Raw genomic sequence first — 22,278 nt, forward strand, 5'->3', positions numbered from 1 at the left:
GGTGGGTGGGTGGGTGGGTGGGTGGATGGATGGATGAATGGGTGGGTGGGTGGATGCGTGGGTGGGTGGGTGGATGGATGGATGGATGGGTGGGTGGGTGGGTGGATGGATGGATGGATGGATGGATGGGTGGGTGGGTGGATGCGTGGGTGGGTGGGTGGATAGATGGATGGATGAATGGGTGGGTGGATGGATGAATGGATGGATGAGAATACAGACATTAAGCTGGATATATAACACCTCAGAGCCCCAACTTCCTCTTTCATAAAAGGGAGTGCGTTGATGCGGGAGGAAGGCTGAGTTAATGTCCATGAAAGAGAGAGCTGGGACACTGCCTGGGACCCAATGGACTCTCATTCCATCTCTGCCATTTGAACTATAGGAGAGTTTTCTGGGCTTCAGCTTGGTGTCCAGGGAGATCAGGAGCCACAATCACCAAGCTTACCTCTGTCACTTCCCAACCTCTCCTCTCTGACTGCTGCTTCTCCACAATCCAGCAAAGCAGGTACCTTTGTAGTTCTGGCTTCACTCCAGAGATGGGCCTGACCATGTTCTGGGGGAGGTGCGTCAGGCAACAAGGCCTGAATGCTGAGTAGCTCAGGAGCCAGAGTCCTAGGCCTTGCAGCTGTGTGACTCTAGGTCCATCACCTGACCTCTTTGGGCACCCATGTCTCTCTGTCAGGGGACATTAACTGTTAGGTATAATGGTCTGCAACTTTGAGATTCTAAGATCCCACCGGCAGACTCCTTCAGAACCAAACACCAGAGGCAACTGAAAATGCACTGGAGATGCTCCGTGTAGCTTTGTCCCTTCCAAGGGTGTACTGGTGAATATTTGTCCAGTCTAGATTTTCATTAGAGCTGTGACCCAGTCACCACACTAAACCCAAACCCAACCCTCAGCAAGCCCACTGGTTTCTTCCTCTACAAAGAATGCTTCCCATTAGGCACCTGAAGTCCCTGTGAGCTGGTGGCTGCTCATACAGACATCCCCAGGATAGCACACACTAGCCCTAGAGCTCAGTACACAATGTACACTTCAGCTGAACTGGAATCTCAACCTTCTCACCCCTAGTGTCTGACAGATTAGGAGCTTCCTCTTGGACGCTTGTTTGTGAGGGTCACAGGTGCCAAGACCTTCAGAAACAACCCCCCTCTCTGGAGACCCCAGTTGTTGCAAGAAGCTCCTCAGTTTTGACAGTGCCCAGCAGCTTGGTGATGAGTGTGCAGAACTGGACATGTGACGGCTGCCTGAGCGTCTGTATGCTCGGTGCTGCTTACTCATCTCCTCCTAACCCTTTCGGCCACACATTACAAGGCTAGGTAGTTAGTGGTCCTGTCCTCGGAGCTGTGCTGAAGATGTCTGTTTGTGCCTTAGCAGAGTAGCGGGTACAGGGTAGTACTCATAAAACCATGCTATGTGTTCTTAGTGATGTTAAGGATGAGGAAACTGAGGCTGGGTGTGACTGACCTCAAGTGGCACAGCCAAGTTCTGAAGTCAGATTTGAGCCCTGGCCTTGTACCAGGCTCGTAGAGGAAAGGACACATCTGTGGCTTCTCTTCAGTCTACCCCTCTGTATATGGAGCTGGGGGGCCCTCCTTGTGAAGAAGATGTGGGAGGCCTGCCAAGGAGGGCAGAGAGACAGTTCCAGGCAGAGGAAACAGGACAGGCAAAGGGTAGCACCAGGTGGTGGTGGCGCACACTTTTAATCCCAGCACTCAGGAAGCAGAGGCAGGAGGATCTCTGAGTTTAAAGTCAGCCTGGACTAAAGAGTGAGTTCTAAGACAGCCAAAGCTACATGGGGAAACCCTGTCTCTAAAAACAAAAAGGAAAAGAAAAGAAATAAAGTAAAGAAAGCCACAGCAGCCTCGGAAGTGGCTCTGTGGAGAGGACAGGACAGAGTCACACCTGGAGTTGCAAGGGCTCCCTTTTGTAGCTGCTATGATCCATGTCGTCTCCCATGGTTAGACAGCCCCAGACAGAGCAATATGGCTGTAGCAGGAAGTGGGGTTGAGGGAAGAAAAGAGCCAAGACCAACCAGGGACCACTGAAGTCTTCTGGAGTCATGAAGAGATGGCACCAAAAGGGAGGGGGCAGCCAGTGAAGAAAAGAGGCATGGCGGTGGAGATGGGAGACACTGGGGCTTCCTTCCTAGTGGTAGATGCTTAGTCCCATTGCTTTCTGAGCATATCCATGGTGCCAGACACTCAGCTAAAGGGGTCCGATCCTCAACACAACCCCAGTACAGGGTCTGTTGGTAAGTGCCGTTACACAAGATGAGGAAGGAAGGAGCTCTGTGGGCCCATCCTCCCTCAGATATGCCCCACACGGTGGCTAAGCCACCACCCTCCTCAGGGAGTGGCTCATTGGTCACTCCCACCTTTAACGATAACTATCATCACCATGCATACTGAACTCTATTCCCCATCAGTGGCTCAGAAGTGCTGGTGGTCCAAGTCTTATGACTGGCTCTGGAAGTGGGGGACCCCCTGGGAGTTACTGAGCCTTGAAGTCTACAGAATCTGATTTCAGTTCCAGGTAACTAATATTGGGACCAAACTAAATGATTAGGTGTCTAGTCCCTAGGGAATGAGAGGACCGGATGATGGCATTAGGATAGAAAATCCATTTTGTGACTTCGTATGTAAGAAAGAAAGCTGGGCTATATTCTCCCAAAAAGTGTCCTATGTAGGTGGAGTAAGTATTGTGTTGCTGAACTTGTGTGTGTGTGTGTGTGTGTGTGTGTGTATGCTGCTTTGTGTTTCTTACATAGGTAAAAGTTTAGCTAGAACAGGGGCCTTCAGAGAAGGGTATAGGTACCTAGGAGTGTACAAGTTGGCCCTCAAAAGTGAGAGCAGGGTTTGTTAAAACATCCACTCTGAAAATTCCACTTTCAAAATCTTTATTTCTCTGTTGCCTTTTACGGGGCTTTATAGTTCATAAGGAAATAGATATGAACGTGTACATACAGAGCATCTATAAGTTTGATTAATTCGCTGTTTGATAGCCTTTGCTTTGGGGGGGAGGTCTGTGACTCCCACCCACATGATCCCCACCCAAGCCTGTGCTCATTAAGATTTACTTGTGAGCTGTGTAGAGATGCAGGTTTCATTAGTAGGGCACTTACCTAATATCTTGAGGCCTTGAGTCAATCCCCTACACACTCCATGTGTGTGCCTGCTGATGTCGGCTCTCATAGGCCCAGTGATGTTCCCCTTGGGCTTGGACAGAGGAGCCTGCACTTTTGGCCTCTTCCCGGGGGTTCTGATCAGGAAATTCTGCAGAGTACAGACAGACACTGAAAGCCTGGTAGAGTCCCTCCGAAGTGTCCAGGGTGTCTTTGGTCGATTGTTGGTAGGTTTGTGGATAGATGCCCACTGTCCTAGCACCTCATCTGAGGGTTATCCTGTCGTTACCCCAAAGCCCAGGGACTTCACAGTTTGGGTGTGACTACGCTTGTTTTGGGGCTGCCTGTCTCCCCCACCTTCACACGATGCTAAGACTTCTTTAGTTGGCAAACCACAAACTGGACAATTTGCATGTCATTGTCACTGACAGAGGCTACCACTAAGTCCACGAAAGTGGGCTGCTTGATTGTACTCAGGACAGGAAGGACAAAAAGTACCATAATCTGGGGACCATTTCTGTTGAGGTATGAATAAGCTTGGGGAAAGAGCAGCAAATGCTGATCTTGAAGTATTCTATCCCATGGCCTATCAGGCTTACTAGGAATCTACCCAAAAGAAATACTAGCCCAGGGCAGAATCAACAGGAACTAAAATTCTTCCTAGCAGTGTTTTGTTTGAGTCAATGGCAGTAATGCAAATAGGTTTTTGTTTGTTTGATCGGTTGGGTTTTGGGGTTGTTGTTGATTTGTTTTGTTTTTGTTTTTGTTTTTGTTTTACTAAAAGGCAGTACAGTCTAGGAATGGAAGAATCTGACCTTAGACCCAATCAGCATTCAAGTTCATACACTGGCATTTACTTTTGAAAATAGTTGTGTGTGTATATACGGACACATGCAGAGAAGATGAGGGAAGTAGTCACACCCTAGAATTTTGACAGTGGGACTCTGAAGAAGAAGGACAGAAACATCTTATTTTAAACACTTGGGTAATGTTTAATTCTTACAGCAAATATGTCTTTGCTTCTAATTTACGAAACAAAAACAGACCATAGGGCTGAAGTGTATGTAACTCAATGGTAGATCATGTGCCTACCACACGCACTATTCTGTGTTCCATTCCCACCCCTTCCCTTAATCCCCACCCCTTACCTGAAAGTCTAACAACTTTATTACATTTATCTCTCTCTCTGTCTGTCTGTCTGTCTGGGTGCACATGCCATGGTACAGATTTGGAGGACAGAGGACAGTTTTGAGATTTGACTCTCTTCTTCCACCATGTGGATCCCCAGGGATCTAAGTCATCATCCTTGGCTGCGAGCATCTTTGCCCACGGAGCTGTCTTACCAGCCATCCAATGTCTAGAATTAAAAACAATGAAGACAACAGTAGTGTCAGTATCCCAGGCAAGTTATGAGGCCTGGATAGGAAACCAGAGGCTAAATAAATAAATAACAAGTAAATAGACAACAAGTGATCTGTGGTGCTAGGTAAAGGTATGTTTTTTAGCTGAGTGGTCTTGGGCAATTATCTCAACCTCTCTGACCACCCCACGCCCCTGTTACTGATTGTAAAGCTACCCATGCGGCTGCTCTGCTCTAACAGTGTCATAGTGATGTTGTATGATGTTGCTCGGCTAGCTGCCCCATCCTGTGTGATGCCCTAGATGGAAGGAGTGACCCTCCAGGGGGAGGAGGAGGGAGCTGGATGATGAAACCATTGACAACCAAGTCTGGAAGGAAGAGGCCTATGGTGTGACTTTGAAGGGTACTTGTAATCTAAGCAGATACAAGTAGAGGGGACCGGCGTCTAGGAATAGGGTGCATTCACTATGAGGAAGTGAGGCGCAGGCAAGGGGTGGGAACATTTAAGGAGCTTGCTGGAGAGGTGGAGCAGCCCAGGCTGTCTCCTGTGTGCTGGGGTTCGAGCCTAGGTCCCCATAAGCATCCTAAGAAAGGCGGTGAAGTGATGGAGTTAGATTACTGGCAATATGAGAACGGAGTGACCTCTGCTGGCCACTGTGATAGACGTTATTCTGGAGACAGGAACCATCTAAAACCACACCAACAAACTTAGAGAGTCAGCCAGGTAAACTGAGGTAATGGCAGATGAGTTTTGTCAACCGCTGTAACTGGAGGTTTGGGTAAGGGTAGTGAGGAGGGGAGTAGGACCCTGAGGACCTATCCAGAATGTTCCGAGCCAGACTCGTGTAGAGGGATGGGCAGTTGACATCACAAGGCCTCAGGTTCATAGTGGAGTCACATGATGGTGACTGGAGACGCTGCAGGGCCACCTGGTCTAACCGTGACAAAGCCACAGCCACCCCCTCAGCAGTGCTTCCTTCCCTGAGGAGAGCGGCAGACACCAACAGAAGCCACTAGCAGACTCACCTAGCAGAGAGCCTCAGGCAGGTGTAGGGTGGTCTGGGGCCCCTGCCATGAGGACCCTCCGTCAGCCCTATCACAACCATTGATGCTGTTCTTTCCCCAGCTCAGTGTCCCACTGTGAACAGGTCTGCTAGTCGCCATGGTATTTATGGTACACTACAGGGTTTCCAAGACCTGAGACATTGCCTCACCCCTGCCAGAAACTGGAAGCCCCCAGCTGAGGGGTACAAGGAAAGGAGAGACAGAAGGGAGGCAGTGATGGACATGGGTGGAGGGAGATAGCTCTCCAGGCCAACAGGGGAGGGGCGCCCAGTGAATGACAGGTGGATGGATGAGATTTCTTTGCTTGGGATTGGGTTGGAAAGGAGGTGGGCGGGGCATGTAGGAGGCAGTGGTGGAGCAGGTTGCTAATCTTGGTATCTGTTTTTCAACTCCGCCATTCTGTACCCTCTTGGTCAATTTCTGCCTTCATGGAGGGAAGACAGGCTAAAAGGGGAGAGAAGAGAGAGAAGAGAGAGAAATTGCTGGAAGATGATAGACAGGCCCTGAATGCCAGGATAAAGCATAGAATCAGGACTAGCCATCCTGGCTGCAGAGGCAGTCTCTGGGCTGGAGCCTGGAGGACCAGGATCCAGCACCATCTACCCACAGCCCATTGTGGTGCCTGAAAAAAACCCTTTCTCCCTTTGGGCCTCAGTTTCCCTCTGTCTGAATGGCTGCTGAAGATCTCTGTAAGGACTCTCAACAATGTCCCTGCAGATGGCAGATGGTGCTGGCTAAATGCTCATCAGGACACTCCCTCTGTGCTTGCCTGCCTACCTCCATGTGGAAGGCCAAGGTCATAGGTCACTAAATATGCTTAAAGGAAGTGTGGACCTGGCAAGGAAGAAGAAGCAAGGGGATTCTCCATGCTCCCAGGGCCCTTTCCAGATCTCTGAAACTGACCTGAGATCCGGTTCAGTTTCCCTCAACTGCAGCCCTGTCCCTTAACCCTAGGGAAATGCCCAGGTTACATGAAAGCCCTAGCAGTCGCAGGATGTGAGACGGGGATCTCTCTGGATGTCTGGATGCTGGAGAATGAGAACTCTGACCCCCCTAGTACCTGACCTACACAGCCTTCCTGTCTTCACAGAGACTTACTGCCCTTCACGTTGCGGCTACCCCAGGCCATCCTTGAAGCCAGCAGCTTCCTGGACCTTGAAACCATCTCCAACCTGGGCCTGGGTAAGTCTTCCCTGTAGAACCAGAGTGGGTGGGTACTGAGGTGAGGGGGTACTAGGATTTCCTCTCTTGCATTAATCAGAGTTCTCTAGATGAACAGAACTGTCTTAGTCAGTGTCCTATGTCTGTGGAGTCCTCATGACCATGGCACCTCTTATAAAGGAAAACATTTAACTTTTAACTGGGGCCAGCTTACAGCTCAGAGGTGTAGTTCATTATCATCACGGCAGGGAGTGTGGCCTCGTGCAGGCATGACTTGAGCTTCTGAAACCTCAAAGGCCACCCCCAGTGGCACACTTCCTCTAACAAGACCACACCTACTCCAGCAAGGCCACACCTCCTTAATTCCTGTCAAGTAGTGCCACTCCCTAATGACCAAGTGTTTGACTCTATGAGCCTACGGGGGCCATTCCTATGCAAGCTACCACAAGAACCAACAGACTGAATATTCCATAGCTTCCACTGAAACAGTAGCAACAGTCTCTCACACGAGAGGCTGATAGTTGCTTGGTTTGGGAGGCCCAAAGCCTTGGCAGTCTGTGTGATCTGCAGCGGCTGCCTCACTCTGGAGAAGTCAAGAACCCAATAGTTGCTCAACCCGCAAGGCTGCATGCGGCAGCAGTCTTGGCTGTCACCAAGGACCTAGAGAGTTTCTGGAGAGTCCCTGGAAGCCTAGAGGCTCAAATTCTGATAACTGCCCAGGAACCAAAAACTGCAACAGGAGAAACCAACTCAGTAGCCAGAGGGAAGGCCAAGCAAGCAAAGATGAGTAATCCTCCTTCTGCCATGCCCTGTTTCATCTCGGTGCTACCAGAAGGAGCCTCCCACATTTGGGGTGGATCTTCCCACACCAATTAAGGCATTCCTTGGTGAGGCTTCCTCCTCAGGTGATTCTGATTTGTTGCAAATTGACATTAAAAACCGGCCAGCACACCAATGGTCTCTGCAGAGATGCCCTTGGGTGACACCATGCTGGATCCTGAACTTCATTTTGGGAGCCCACAACTCATGCTGAGCCACTGAATAGGAAGATCCTCAGGGCCCCCTGCATTGCCAGGGACCATAACCAGGCTGATCACATCAGAGGTGGCCCTGGGAAAGGTAAGGCCAACACCAAGGCAGTTCTGTGGGCTGGCCGACATCAGCCCTGCTTCTCCTGTCACAGCCCTGGACTCGCCCAGGCCTCATCAAGAGGAAAAGCAGTAGAGACGCTGTCCTGGCTGGGGTGACCATTGCTGTGATGAAACACCATGACCAGAAAGCAATCTGAGGAAGAAAGGGTCTGTTTGGCTTTGGGCTATTCTTCATCATCACTGTTCATCAGCATGGAAAGTCAGGACAGGAACTCAGACGGGGCCTGGAGATAGGAGAGGATGCAAATGGGTGCCAGGGAGGGTGATGTTTACTAGTTTGTCCCACATGGCTTGCTCGGTCTGCTATCTTATAAGACCCAGGGCCACCAGCCCAGGGATGGCTCCACCCACAATGGGCTGGGCCCTCCCGTATCAATCATTAATTAAGAACATGCTCCAGACTTGCCTACAGCCTGATCTTATGGAGGCATTTTCTCAATCGAGGCTCCCTCCTCTCTGATGACTCTAACTTGTGTCAAGTTGATATAAAACTAGCCAGGAAAGATGTGATGGGGATCTAGAGTGTACCCCTCATGTCCTTGACCTTCTCCCTGCCCAACCAACCAACCCTAAGGTAGAGTTAGGAGCTTCTCCAACTTCCATTCTTTTGCATAAAAGAATGTATTAGCGGCCCAGACTTCCTGGACTCTTCCTGGGTGTCTAGCCATACTGAGGTCTCTGTAGGCATAGGTTTGGTTTGATCGATGCTGACCTAGGACTGGGCCTCATCAATGCTGGCTCTGAAGAAGCCAAGATCTCTAGGCTGGTAGCTTCTGGAACACTAAACCTACATATGTTGGGGACAGGAATTCTTCTACTTCTGTGTGGTATAGAGTAGCATGTTTAAGGCAGATGTTTCAACAGCCTCTGTGGCCAGTGGTGGGGCAGAGGCCCAGGACTTCAGTGCCCAGAGTCAGGGTGTGTCTGTAGACAAAACATCTTTATTACGACTCAGCTGCACACAGGACACTGTCTGCAACTGACTCCCAGAACCAGAAACACCAGCATGATAGTTCCAGTGTTGACTGAACAGAGGAAAATTAGCCCAGACTGAAGAATCAGGTCACAGAGGAAGCAGACCAGAGAAGACATCCCCCCACCTCAACTCCTACATCCAAGGCCAGGATCTAGCCTTTTCCCCAAGAGGTCTGGGGATAGTGGTGTGAAAGAAGAGCTCAAACCCACTCCACACCGCCCCTTAACGGAATCTGCTGTACTGTAACTGAGTAACTGGGATGGGCACTGAACTTCGCATATACTCATCGGCCCTGTTCTGAGACTCAGGCACGAGTCCCTGGGGCTGATATCCAAGACTCCCTGTAGGTTCCTCCTGGGAGCACTTGCTGGATGGAAACAAGCTACTCAATTTAGGAGAACCAAATTCCTGCCTGGAACAGAGTGGCCTCAGGCATGGCGTAAGCTAGAGATGGAAGTCATCACGCAGGAAGCCGAGGGCGGTGTAGACTGGCCTGCCAGCAACTTCTTGGGGAATGGGGCATTAAAAACCAAGTGTGCTACACCTACGGAACCACCTGGAAGGTTCTGGTCGGATGATGTCTCCCAGGTGCTGAAGACAGAGTCAGACTCAGCAGATTGACGTTTCCCCAGAGCCAGGGAAAGGTTGGCTTTCCAGTCCATCTCCGGAACAGATGGAGACCTGAAACCGTCAGACGCCTGGCCCTGGCACGTGCATGCTGCAGCCATGCCAGGCTTTGTGTGCTCCAATGATAATTGCAGAGAGCATCTGCCAAGGGCCCAGGCACCTAAGGCATTGTGCTGTGCCATTTCGTCACTCCTCTGCCAAGCGTGTCCAACCTTCTGACATTGCAACAGGAGGCTGTCACCTGCAGAGTTCACACAAGAGAACATGCAATCAAATTACAAAAAGAAAAAAAAACTCATAATGTTTTAAGTAACTTTATAGTTTTGTGTTGAGCTGCATTCATAGTTATCTTGGGACTCATGCAGCCTGTTGGCCAAGGACTGGACACACTTGTTGAAGGAGAAACCTGAAACCTACTCAAACTTGTATGGAGAATTCCTGAGAAGTGGAGTCCGGGACCATCAGGTTTTGTGAGTAACAGCCTCTGCTCTGTACCACAGCCTGTTGTACCCTGAAGCCTGCTCAGTCAGAGCCCTGTTCCTTAGCCCACCAGCCTTCCAGGCTCTGCCTCCAGCCCCAGCCCACATAGCCACTGTTCCTCAAGAGGATCTCCAGGGAGAACTGGGATAATCATTACCAGCTGCGGGGGAGGGGCTTGAGGACAGTGTTCTCTTGATCTAGTCAAAAGCATCATGGGAGGCAAATTCACCAACTTAGGTGCATACATTCATTATTAGATTTTACACACACACTTAGCGTTAATCTAATTAATCTTATCAATACAAACTAGGAATCAGATATTGGGGGTAAGAACCTGAAAGATCAGGAAACAGGGAGCAACCACAGTCACTTCCTATCTCCTACCATTCCTCCACCAGAATGGGGCTGAGAGTCTTACTACTTCCTGTCCCTCTCTGTCTACAGTCCTCCAAACCTCTATGGTCAGCTAGTGGCTAGTTCCACCCTCTGACTCTAAGCAAGCTTTATTTGTCAGCAAACAATCAAAATATCAGACAACACATATCACACACACACTCATACACACACACCACACACACTTTTGGTAGAGGAAGCCATGGGACTCAAGGTGTCTAAAGAGCTTCCTCAACGTTAAGCAGAACCACATGGTACCACATGGATTGAAACATGATGTTTAATGAAAGAAGCCAGACTCAGAAGTACTTGTGAAACTCCCTTGTAAATGTGCCCAGCTGAGGCAAATCCACAGATGTGGAAGGCAGGCTGGCGGTCACCAGGTTGTGTTGTTGTGGCAGTTGAATCCGCTGGGAAAGACCAAAGACTTAGACTCAATTCAAATTTAGATTAAATGAATTTATTCTTACTGCTAGCGGAAAAATGTAGAGCCAAACAGCGTGTCATGCCGAAGGGGGCTAAAGGAAGGGTTTATAGAGGTACACATCAGAGATGTTATCAAAGGTGTACAGTGACCTATGGGATCCACAGCTGGCAAGAAAATTCCTTTATTCCCTCAGTTGTTTCTCTTTCCCCTTGTGTAGTAATAAAAAAGACCACTTTATCCCAGTCCCACGGAGATAAGTGAGTTTACAAAAGCAGAAAGTGAGTGGTTAGATACCTCACAGTAGAAACACCATTATTCTATTCTTGGCTCACCTGCTGGCCACTAGATATCACATGCATTCCAGGGCAAAGGGCAGCAGCCCATAGGGATGCCTGGTACCACATTTTCTCTCACCATCTCAGGGGAATTATGTGTAAATTATTATGCAGGTCTGAGGACTCTGGAGGAAGTGTCACTAATTGCCTGGGATAGAACAGCCAGGGACATAGCACCATCAGGTTAGAGCTGGCTATCACATTGCCAGACCTGGCAGAAGCAACTTAGAGGAAGAGAAGCATGTTTGGGCTCATAATTTGAGTGGATACTGTACGTGAACTTTTCTGTCCTGCCAGCCAGTTCCCAAATAACTACACAGAGACATATTATTAATCATAAATGCTCAACTGATAGCTTAGGTCTATTACTAACTAGCTCTTACATTCTAAATTAACCCATTTCTATTATTTTACTTGCTACCATGTTATCTCATTTTGTACACATCCTGCTTCCTCTGTCTCTGGCTGGCTGGCAACTCCCAAGACTCCACCCTTCTTCTTCCCATCATCCTCCTGGGATTGGCTCTCCTGCCCAGCTATAGGCCAGTCAGCTCTTTATTAACCAGTGAGAATAATACGTATCTACAGTGTACAGAGATTGTTCCACAGTAAGATACAATTCATGGCAAGAGTTTATGTCAAAGGGATGTGTGTCTGGGGCATCTCGCATCTCCACCAGGAAGCAAGAGAAGGCTAGAAATGGGTCCAAGTTATAAAACTCCAGGCCCACCTGCCAGTGACCCACTCCCTCCACCCAGGATCACTGCTGGGATCCAATGCTGAAACACCTGCCCCTCCAGGGAATATTTCACTTTTAATCCACCAGCTGGGGAGTGACTGACAGCGGGCATAGAATTTCCTGGGATGGGGGCATGGCTAAAATGCGCTAGCAGTTATTATAATGACAGTGGTGAATTTTTGAATAGGTGAGTTATGTGGATGATATTCCTGTTGATGACAGAGGGATATGGACTATAAGGCTTCCTGTAAGACGATGTGATGGGAGCTGGATTCGCACCCGGGGCTTTCTCTGTGTCTTCAGCTGTAGCCACTGCCATCACATCCTTTCAGCCTGCGCACTGCCTCCTGCTCCTCAGCTCCCTCCTCCCCGTGCTCTGGCTCCCGTGGAAAATAGCATGGTGCCCTTTAGCCAAGGGAAGGGGCTGTGTTTGATGTTGAGCCGGGGAGAGCAGCGAGCCCTCCCTCTGCACCGTACCCTCCCTCCGAGCACTTCTTTTTTAAGACATCTTTTTCTTGTTATGAAATCCCAGCATGTTGTGGGTTTCTTTTTAACTGACAAGACCAGAAAAAGACGAGGCTGAAAATCATACATGATCCCTCCACTGCTGCGAAAATACAGTTCTGCATCTTGCCTCTCGCTGGTGTTTTGTGTGAACATAGGTGTGACTTTTAGTTGTTTTGCTCACCCAGAGTCAAGAAGTGTCTAGTCAACGGTAGATTCACTGGGTTTTCATTGCACCCAATGGTCTCACAATCATTCTTAGTTTTTGAAACATATTTCCTTTCTCCGTGTCACTGACTGTATTTTATTGTACTTGGTTTGGTTTTAATGAGTAGACTAAGTTATTTGGACAGGGATGATGTCACCAAAGCAGAGCTATTCGCTTGCAGGCTCAGCACCATGGGATGGCTCTTGAGTGTTTGTTATGCGCTGACACAAGAAAAGCCAAGTTTAGACTTGAAAACACCACCGTTCAACTATACAGGCTCTGTAGAATGTCATCCTGGGTGCAGCAGGGGCCACAAAACTAACGTGAGACTGCGCTGCTTGCAGCTAATTCTAAATGCAAGAGGGAAAATGATTCCGTGTCGTGGATCTTCAACATGCCTGAGGCGTGTAGATACTAGTGGTTTAAAGATGGGAAAGTCACACACTGTGTAGCTCTTCCGAGTGTGTGTGTGCCTTGTTTTTTTTTTTTTTTCCTTTACAACATACAGTGAGAATATTTCCTAGTTAATAAAGATTTGTTAAAAGTTTGCGATCGGGGGAATGGGGACACAGATACATTGATAAGCTCAATCACTAAAGCGCTTGCCGTGTAAACATGAGGACCCGAGTTGAGCTCTAAAATCCACATTTAAAAAATGGGCGTGGCGGCTTGATTTGTAATCCCACCACGGCGGAGATGAAAGCAGGTAGGGTCCTGGCTAGCTAGCCAGACTAGGTCATTGGTGAGTTCCGGGCCCTCGAAATGCAGGGTGGTCTCACTCCAAGGTTGACTTCCAGCTTCCACGTGCACACACATGTACCTGCAGGTGCCCACATACACACCAAGAGAAACACTGGAGTTTGAGCGAGAGTCCAACAGCCCGTCTTTGGATGTTACAAAGATATGTATTCCCTAAGTTCCCAGAGCTTCCCAACTATTTTCATGGTATGGGAATCATTACTTTGCCCTCAGGTACCACAATCCAGCACCTGGCACATCACAGGTCTACCAAGCACTGCAGGGATTGAAGCTGGCAAGACACGCCCCCTACCCAGGTTCAGAAAGCCTTGGTACCAGCAAAATGGCTGCCTCAGTGTCGGGGTCCAGTGCCAGCCCGGACCATAAATTATTTCTCTGGACCAGAGGGGAGGTATGGGATTAAAGATATAACTTACATGACTATATTGGGAGGGAGTTTTCAGTGACCTTCATGAAGTCCTAAATTCACATCCTGAAAATCCACCCACGTTTATTCTCCAAACAGCTTTTATACCAAAACATAAACTGAGGGGGGAATTCATTAGCATTCTGTTTCCTAGGTAACTAGGCAACTATCTGAGGTCACATCCACACCTATTCTATGCCCATTTTGTCACGTCTCCCCATCTTCCTGCTCTGTATGCCAGCTCTGTCCCGTAGGCCGAATTCACGACTCTATCCCAGGCATCCTCCAGATTACAAAGAAGGAGCAGAACCGCATTGGCATATCCTGCTGACCCTTTGTCTGTAGCGGCCTTCTGTGAGGCCAGGTGCAAACGATGGCCTGGAAGTCTAGCTGTCATACAATGTATATGGGCCTGGATGATATATGGCCCTACACCTCAGTCAAAGGGACAGGCCCTTCTTTACCGGAACTTGGGCGGCTGAGCCAAGACTTGGCATGGTGCCGCCAGTCCCTGCCAACTGCTGGGATTGCATGGCACAAAATTCTGCTTCCCCAGCCTTGGCTCTTTGCAAGCTGCAGAAAAATTTTTCAACTTCCTTTTTTTGTTTTGTTTTAAGCATAAAGCCCTGAACTGACCGCCCCATTGCTTCCCTTACACAGTTGCAGGCCCTGATATGTGGCCCCACAGTGCCCAGCATCACCTTCCCCTGGAAGTAGTGTTGCCTTGAAGAGCCTGTGCCCTGTTCATTGTCCTGGAGGCAGGAAAGCAGCAGCCTGAGCCCTGGACCTCAGGGGAGCCTCCAATGCCTGCTCCACACTTGTGAGATGCTATCAAGATGTGGAGCTGTGTTCTTTTATTCTGTCCCTGCTTAGGGACCAGTTCTGCAGTCCAGTGATAAGCTGGCTGACAGTCCTTCCCCACCTGGAGCTTTCTTTTTCCCTCCTCTCGCACTGACTCATCTCCTCATCCTCCCATTCCTCAGCTTGTCCCCACCTAGCTGTGAAGTGAGACTGGCCGGTGTCCCCTACCCTAGAACGCTGCTCTGCTTTGACTAAGCTAGTTCACTCCTGCCCCCTGCTCACTGGAGCATCATCCTGGAGGCTGGAGATGCACAAATGGAAGAGGCCCCAGTGCTGCCTTCTAAAACCCAGAGTGTGATGGCGCGCTCAGACAAAAGCATGGAATGGCAGTCTGATGCTGGTCCCTGCCATCAGAGTACCCAGCACGACTGAGGGACACAGGCACCCTGCACACATCAGTCTCCTAAGACTTAGAAGGCCAGTCTTAGAAGATTAGCAAGAACCTGGCACCTGGCAGAGAGGGAGGGAACTCATTCTAAGCAGAGGGAACAGTACCCACTAAAACTCAAGGGTAGGGCAGCACATTTGTCCAGGAAGACGTGAATGGAAGATGGAGTGAAGACCCAGTAGACAATTCTAGAAAAGACATATGGGGGCAGATCTCCCAGGCCTTGAGTGTCCTAGGCAAGCAATGATGTGAGAGCGTACCCGGGCATTGGGAGTTCCGGACATCAGCTACCCCATGATTTTGTCCTTTGTCCACATGTCTTACGGGAGTGTGACATGAGCATAGAGGGAACTGAGCTCAGCTTCCTGGGACTACTGAATAGTTCACCTTCCCGGCTGCCTGAGGCTCCTTGCTAGCAAGACTTCAAGGGGACTGGACCGCTCTACTGGGCTCCTAGAGACTTGGGTACAGTGTTTTCAATGATTACTCCACAGAAAGCAAGCATATGTGTGTTCTGGGTACCCAGAGTTGGTTACTCAGAGGTTGGGTGCTGTCCTGGAAAGCTAAGAGACAGCCTGGCCATCATGAAGAGTGGCCCTCAGGTTATGTAAAAAAAAAAAAAAAAAAAAAAAAAAAAAAAAAAAACCTAGCCTGGTCACATCTTACTCTGTGGCTACGATGTACAGGGAGGGAGCTTTGCATGTTATAGAAAGTCACATGAAAGGCCGTCATCTTGTTATTGTGGTGACAGCTGGGTATTCTGGGCTGGCTGCCAGGTGCTACAGAGTCTTTCTAGAGCCGAGCTCCATGGTGAGTAGCATGCTTCTTTGGTGCCCACGGTTGGGTAGATCACAGCTTGCATTCTATCATGGGGTTGGACCCTGCTCACACTGATGGGCATACAGCCTCAGGCCACCAAGGTCTTTGAACATGTCATCAATAGAGCTGGATCTGCACGCCCCTGCCATGTTCTGACTTCTCCTTTCACGTCAAGAACCTGTTGTGGCCATGCCTGGTGGTGCAGGCCTGTCATCCCAGCTGCTCTGGAAGCCAAGGCAGGAAGATTGAATGTTCGCGGACAACCTGGGCAAATTAAGATGAATGAAGTGTATGCCCTGGCAGTGCTGAAGCAGGCATGGGCAGCCCATGTATGGTGGTTCTGTTGAACTTGTCTGTATTGGGTTTCATGGTCTAAGTTGATGAGGACGACTGACCAGGTCTCTTCCTCAAGAGGGTACCTTAGTGAAACCCTTTCTCAAATTTTGAAAACGTTAAGCCAGGCGTGGTGGAGCACCCCATTAATCCCAGCGCTTGGGAGGCAGAGACAGGCGGATCTCTGGAAGTTTAAGGCCAGCCTGGTCTACAAAGCGAGTTCCAGTATAGCCAAGGTCACACTGAGAAACCCTGTCTCAAAAAAAAAAAAACTAAGGGCTAGGGATATACCTCAGTGGTAGAGCACTTGCCTAGCATGTAGGAGGCCCTGGATTCAATCCCCAATACCAGAAAACAAAACAAAGGTGCTGCTATGTTCTTAGCACATCTCTAGCTGGGGCAAGAGCCACCGGCCACCCACTGATAGGCAGAGCAACCGATGTGGAAAGTGGTGCAAGTTCCTCAGAAGGAGGCAATGGGTTAGTTTGACCGGTTCAACCTCCAGCACTCTGTGACCTCGGTGAAAACATTTTAGTTGCGCCACTGCCTTCATCTGTAAAGTGGGGACAAAGCCTGTGCTTAGGGCTCATCAATACAGTCCCTGTATAACTGCAGCCCTCGTTCCTTGGTGACACCGTTAGCACTCCTTCACATAGGCATCTTACTAAGAAGCCATGTGCACCATTCTCCCAAGAGTCCTGCGCAGCATGGCTCAGGCTCTTCCTTAAATGAACTTAAAATGAACACATTGAGCAGGACCTGGGTCCCATGCTTCTCTCCAAAAAGAGCAACTCTCATGAGTTCAGGGTAGCCTATTCTCCAGAAGTCAGAACCCTGTATCTTTTGGGAGGCTCTGAGCATCCCTGAGTGTTTGCTGGTATGTGGTACCCAGAGGCCAAGCTCTTTCAAGCCAGGCCTTGCCTTGGTGGCTTTAGTCACAATGAGGCTATGAAGACTGGTTGGTGAATAGCCAGCAGGACAGGGCTTGCTCAAAGGTAGGAGCTGTGTCCTCACTTGTCCCATAGTCTAGCTCCTCAGTGTCGAGACCCTCCCAAGTCACAGACAGCAGCCTATAGTGGACAGCTATAGGTCCAATTCTATCACCCATAATTCTCTGGTTCCCTTTTCCTGTGTGTGCCAGCTGCAGTGGCAATGAGTTCTAGCCCCTGCCTACCATAGGGTTCCCTCCCAGCACCCTGTAGTGTTACTGCTGAGACACCCATTGGAGAGTCAGCTAGAACAAGGCCTAAGACACAATCTGCCCAGGGTACCCAGCTGGAGAGCTGCAGGGCACAACTTTGTTCCCTCTGTCCCCATCATGCCCTCCTCCCACATGCCCAAGGCCACGGTCAATCCCACCCGAATCATAGTTCTCCGTGGCAAACTCTCACATGGGCACAGAACTGAAGCTGGGCTTCTCATGTCGCCTCCCAGCTCTCCTCCACCCTCTGCTGGTGGGTACACAGGGGACTTCCCCTCCAGGCAGGAAGTGGTGGGAGAAGTTTCAGAGTCCAAGAAGGGAAAACAAACCTACACAAAAGCAAGGGCCCCTCCCCCACGGCTAGGAGGACTGACTGCCTCTGCTCTTCTTTCCCTCAGGCTTCTGGGACTCCTCGCTGAACCCTCCAAGAGGTCCTGTCGAGCCCCTCAGAGGCCCAGCCCCTGGGGCCCCTGCAGCCTCCAGCATCCGGCCCACGACCCATTACACAAACTGTTCCTGTGAAATCGAGCTGTCTGTGGGAAATGACCGCCTGTGGTTTGTGAATCCCATTTTCATCGAGGACTGCACCCTACCGACTGATCCGCCACCTGTCAGCTGCCCTCCACGCCCTGTGCCTGCCACCTCGGATGCTACCTCACCCACCTCTAAGGGGTCCCCACGCCGTCCCCCACCTCCACCGCCGGTACCCAGCCTTCCTCCAGCAGGTCCTGTCTGGCCTCCTGTGCCTCCTGTGCCCCCTGCACCTGCTGGTCCTTTGCCCAACTCCCCACTAACACCCACCTCTCCTCTTGCACCCCATGCGCCCGGCCCCCCAGGTCACCCAAACCAACCACCCATGACAGCCTGTGAGAGTCTCCCACCTCCAGCTGTAGGCCTGGGCCCCTTTGGGGAAGAAGAGATGAAGCCTGGAACAGCTCCCAGCCCCTTGCAGCCAGCTCCTCCCCCTCCACTGCCCCTGAAGAAGGCTCTTCCAGCAGCTCCTCCCAGACGGCGCATCTCTGAAAGGGTGTCTCTGGATAGCCAGAATGTGGGGACTGCCACAGACAGGGACCACCCAAGTATTTCCAGGACAGCCTCTCTCAGCCTACCTCCCAAAGGCACCGTGAGCAGTCTTGGGGACAGGCCTTCAAGGACCACAGAGCAAGGCCAGGAAACAGAGACCAAAGCCAGCCATGCTGACAATATACCAGTGCCTCCTGGGAAGGCCAAACAACCCCCTATTCCGCCACCCAGGAAGAAGCGGGTCTCTCGACAGTTGGCCTCCACCCTTCTCAGTCCCTTGGAGAGAGCTGAGCACCCCATACGAGAGGCATCCTCTGAGAAACCAGCACCTGGTGCACCTTGGGAAGGCTTGAGTCCAGCCCCGCAAGCCGGGATGCAGCACCCCCATACCCAGGCCAGCTCTCCAGAGTTCAAGGGCTCTCTGGCCTCACTCTCAGACAGCCTGGGTGTGCCTGCCTCCTCCGCCACCGACCAAGACTCCTACTCCACCAGCAGTGCGGAGGAGGAGCTGGAGTTCAGCAGCCCCAACGTGAAGAAGAAGCCCTCGATGATCCTGGACAAGGCCCGCCACCGCCTCAGCTTCGTCAACTTCGCCAGCGTTTTCCACGCCTTCCTCTCCAGCGACCGCAAGCTGTATAAGAAGGTGGTGGAGCTGGCGCAGGACAAGGGCTCCTACTTTGGTAGCCTCGTGCAGGACTACAAGGTGTACAGCCTGGAGATGATGGCCCGCCAGGCATCCAGCACCGAGATGTTGCAGGAGATCCGCACCATGATGACCCAGCTCAAAAGCTACCTGCTACAGAGCACCGAACTCAAAGCCCTGGTAGAGCCCAACCTGCACTCGGAGGAGGAACTCGGTCAGTGCCAGCTTGGGAGGGTGGGAGGGAGGGCGGTGCATCAGGACCCTCAGGCAGCCCTGGGCACAGAACAGCCTCTGGAGCTGCTTGCCTAATGGCCTCGTTTTTCTTCCTCTCCCGCTGCCCCACATATCTGCTGGGCCCAAATCCCTCTCAGGCTCCACTTCTAGGGAGCCAACTCCAGGCAGCAGCCCACTTTCCTGACCACTCCTATCAGGCAACCCACCACCAACAACCCTCCACTCCCTCACCAGCCTCTAACCCAGTAACCTTCAAACCTCTCTGCAATTAGGATTCTTGGTGATCGGTTTCCCTGTGGCATGTCCACAGCTGTGTATGTACTGAAAATCCTCAGGCAGACCACACTGCAAGAGCTGGATATGACAGCATCTACCTGTAGTCCCAGCACTAAAAGTGGAGGCAGGAGGATGGCGGGATCAGAGCCATTCTCGGCTATATAGTGCTCTCAAAAAGCAAAACAAATCAAAACGAAAAAACTGTATTGAGAGATTTGGGGATTACCTGATAACCGTTACTGCCCCTGCAGGCACCGACCTCCTCCTTGTGGTCCTGCACCTTTAATCCCAACACTCAGGAGGCAGAGGCAGGCGGATCTCTGTGAGTTCGAGACCAGCCTGGTCTACAAGAGCTAGTTCCAGGACAGGCTCCAAAGCCACAGAGAAACCCCGTCTCAAAGATGCTTTGATATTGCAGGATGACGATTCATAGTGAGAGGTCCTAGGAAAAGAGACTGTTAAGCACCGCCTTCCCTGGAGGAGGCTGGGCTTCGATCGCTGGCTCCAGAGGACTGATACAGTCACCAGGCCACAGTATTAGGGCACAGGAGTAAGGTGGTGGGTGGTATGTTGAAGTCTATGGCGTTGTGTCCTCGGGAGGCTGTAGCTATGTGTGCACCCCACTAAGATTAAAGGGCACACCTGGCAGGATGCTCAGGGTGGTACATCAGAAGGCCACCCACACAACCCCTGACTTTTTCCACTAACAGTTACCATGTCCCCGAGACCCAGGCATTACCCCACAGAGCTCGTGTGGGGAGGAAGTGAGTTATATAAGTAGTTTGACAGAGCCCTATGCCTCCAGCTCCTCATCTGTTAAACTGGAAAATAATGGCAGCAGGCTGATCACAAAGTCCCTCCTAGACTCAGGGAGCTCTTCTTGTGACAAGTGTCAGGTAATCTGCAAGAAAGTCAGGAAGCCATGGAGGAAGATGACCTAAGTGTCAAACAGGCAGGAAGTGAAGTTTAAAGGCCCTGGGAGAGGTAGGTCACAGCATCATGGCCTCCAAGGTTTAGCATTTCTGGAAGGAACCAGGCTGTGGCAGGTTTGAGTCAGGAGTGCCAGGGCCTCGTGTGCCCAACATGGCTCTGGTCCTTGAGCTGTGGAGGAGCAGAGAGACTCAAGACAAGCAGAACTTCTGTCATGACAAGATGTACTGGGAACAGATAGGTGAGACAGGCACCCTGGGCACAGATCTAGTCCATGGAAGTGGGCAAAGGTCTGACTGGCCTCATATGGACTCTGAATAGCTAAGGGCCAGTGTGCGCATTCCCGGGAGACCACAGCTACAAGTCCTCAGGCCCAAATCCTGAGAAACCAGGGATTCCGTGTCAGAGAGATGGCCTTCCACCTCACTGGACATCCAGAAGGGGGCAAGTGGAGGCTACTGAGGCTGAGTCTAGAGTCAGGAAGAATGTGGGCTGGTGACATATGTCTGGAACCCAGTCACACACAAACAGCTACAAGACTATAAATTAGACCGTGCCCAGGAAGATCACAGGTGGTGTGCAGAACAGGAGACTGCAAAAGGGCACAGAAGAACATGGAAGGACATGGACAGGTCAAACAAGGCAGCCCAGAGGCAGCTGTGGTCAGCCATGCACGCCAGAACAGAGGAGAAGTGGGAGGAGTCAGGCAATAGAGAGGATGATGGGAGGAGCTTCTTCAGGGCAAAGGTGAGATGCGCAGGAGGATGATATGGCCACTCATGCTAGGCTGTGAAAGTCAGGCTAAGGTTGGCCTGGAAGGGATGGATCCTGAGGCAAGGAGGAGAGCTATGAAGAGGGAGAGGTGATCCAGAGCTATCCTGGTTCTGGATTGGGGTGGGGCCAGTTGTATTAGTTACCCATCCGTTGCTGTAACAAAATGTCTGACGAAAGCAACTGGAGGAAGGAAGTGTTTGAGGGTGCAGTCCTTTGTGATGGGGAAGTCGTGGCTGCAGGAGGCATCTGGTTACCCTGCATCTACAGTCAGGAAGCCAAAAGTGATGAATGCTGACGTCCAGCCATTTTCTCCTTCTTATTCATCCTAAGACCCAAGCCCAGAATGGAAGGCGCTGCCCACATTTGGGGTGTATCTTCCCTCCACCTCAGTTAACCTAGTAAGAGCCAAGCTCACTTAACTCCCATCGCACAGGTGGATCAAGACTGCAGCTTGACTCCAGTGATAGCCGTATGGCGAAGGGCAAGCCGTGAGAATAGCTGTGTAGCGAGGGGAACGTGAGATGCAGAAGCCCAGGGACAGAGGCAGGCCTGGCAGTCTGGAGGAGCAGTGCGGGCAGGAAAGCAGGAGTGAGTGACGAGACAAGTCACCTGGACTTGAGAAGGGCAAGAGGCATGAAGAAATAAACCTACCTTGAGCTGGAGAGATGGCTCAGCAGTGAAGAGCACTGACTGCTCTTCCAGAGGAGCCGATTCAATTCCCAGCACCCACGTGGCAGCGTACAGCTGCCTGTAACTCCAGTTCCAGGGGATCTGGCACCTTCACACAGACTTACATGCAGACAAAACATCAGTGCACATAAAATAAAAATAAATTATTTTAAAAGGATAATTCTACCAAGCCAGGCAGTGGTGGCACACAACTTTAATCTCCAGCACTCAGGAAGCAAAGACAGGCACATCTCTGTGAGTTTGACGCCAGCCTGGTCAACAATGAATTCGGGACAGCCAGGGCTATAAAGAGAGACCCTGTCTTGAAAAACCAAAACAGACAAAGAATAATTTTACTGGGCACCCAAACCCTTAGTACACAGCTGCCCAGGTTGTCCACTGCACAGC

The 22,278-nt window shown here is 50.7% G+C and overlaps 1 protein-coding gene across 4 annotated transcripts in view; it reads left to right on the forward strand.

The window, feature by feature from the left end:
* Positions 1–22,278, forward strand: part of Rin3 (Ras and Rab interactor 3) — a 111,770-nt gene that overhangs the window by 71,044 nt on the left and 18,448 nt on the right. For all 4 annotated transcript variants that reach the window (XM_050151445.1, XM_050151447.1, XM_050151446.1 and 1 more), the window contains exons 5-6: positions 6,644–6,735; positions 17,720–19,201. In XM_050151445.1, coding sequence (XP_050007402.1) covers positions 6,644–6,735; positions 17,720–19,201 — 1,574 coding nt within the window. The remainder of the gene's footprint in view (positions 1–6,643; positions 6,736–17,719; positions 19,202–22,278) is intronic.

This window comes from Alexandromys fortis, unplaced genomic scaffold (assembly GCF_014885135.2).
Source record: "Alexandromys fortis isolate MF-2015 unplaced genomic scaffold, M_Fortis_MF-2015_v1.1 scaffold_63, whole genome shotgun sequence".
Lineage (NCBI taxonomy): Eukaryota > Metazoa > Chordata > Mammalia > Rodentia > Cricetidae > Alexandromys > Alexandromys fortis.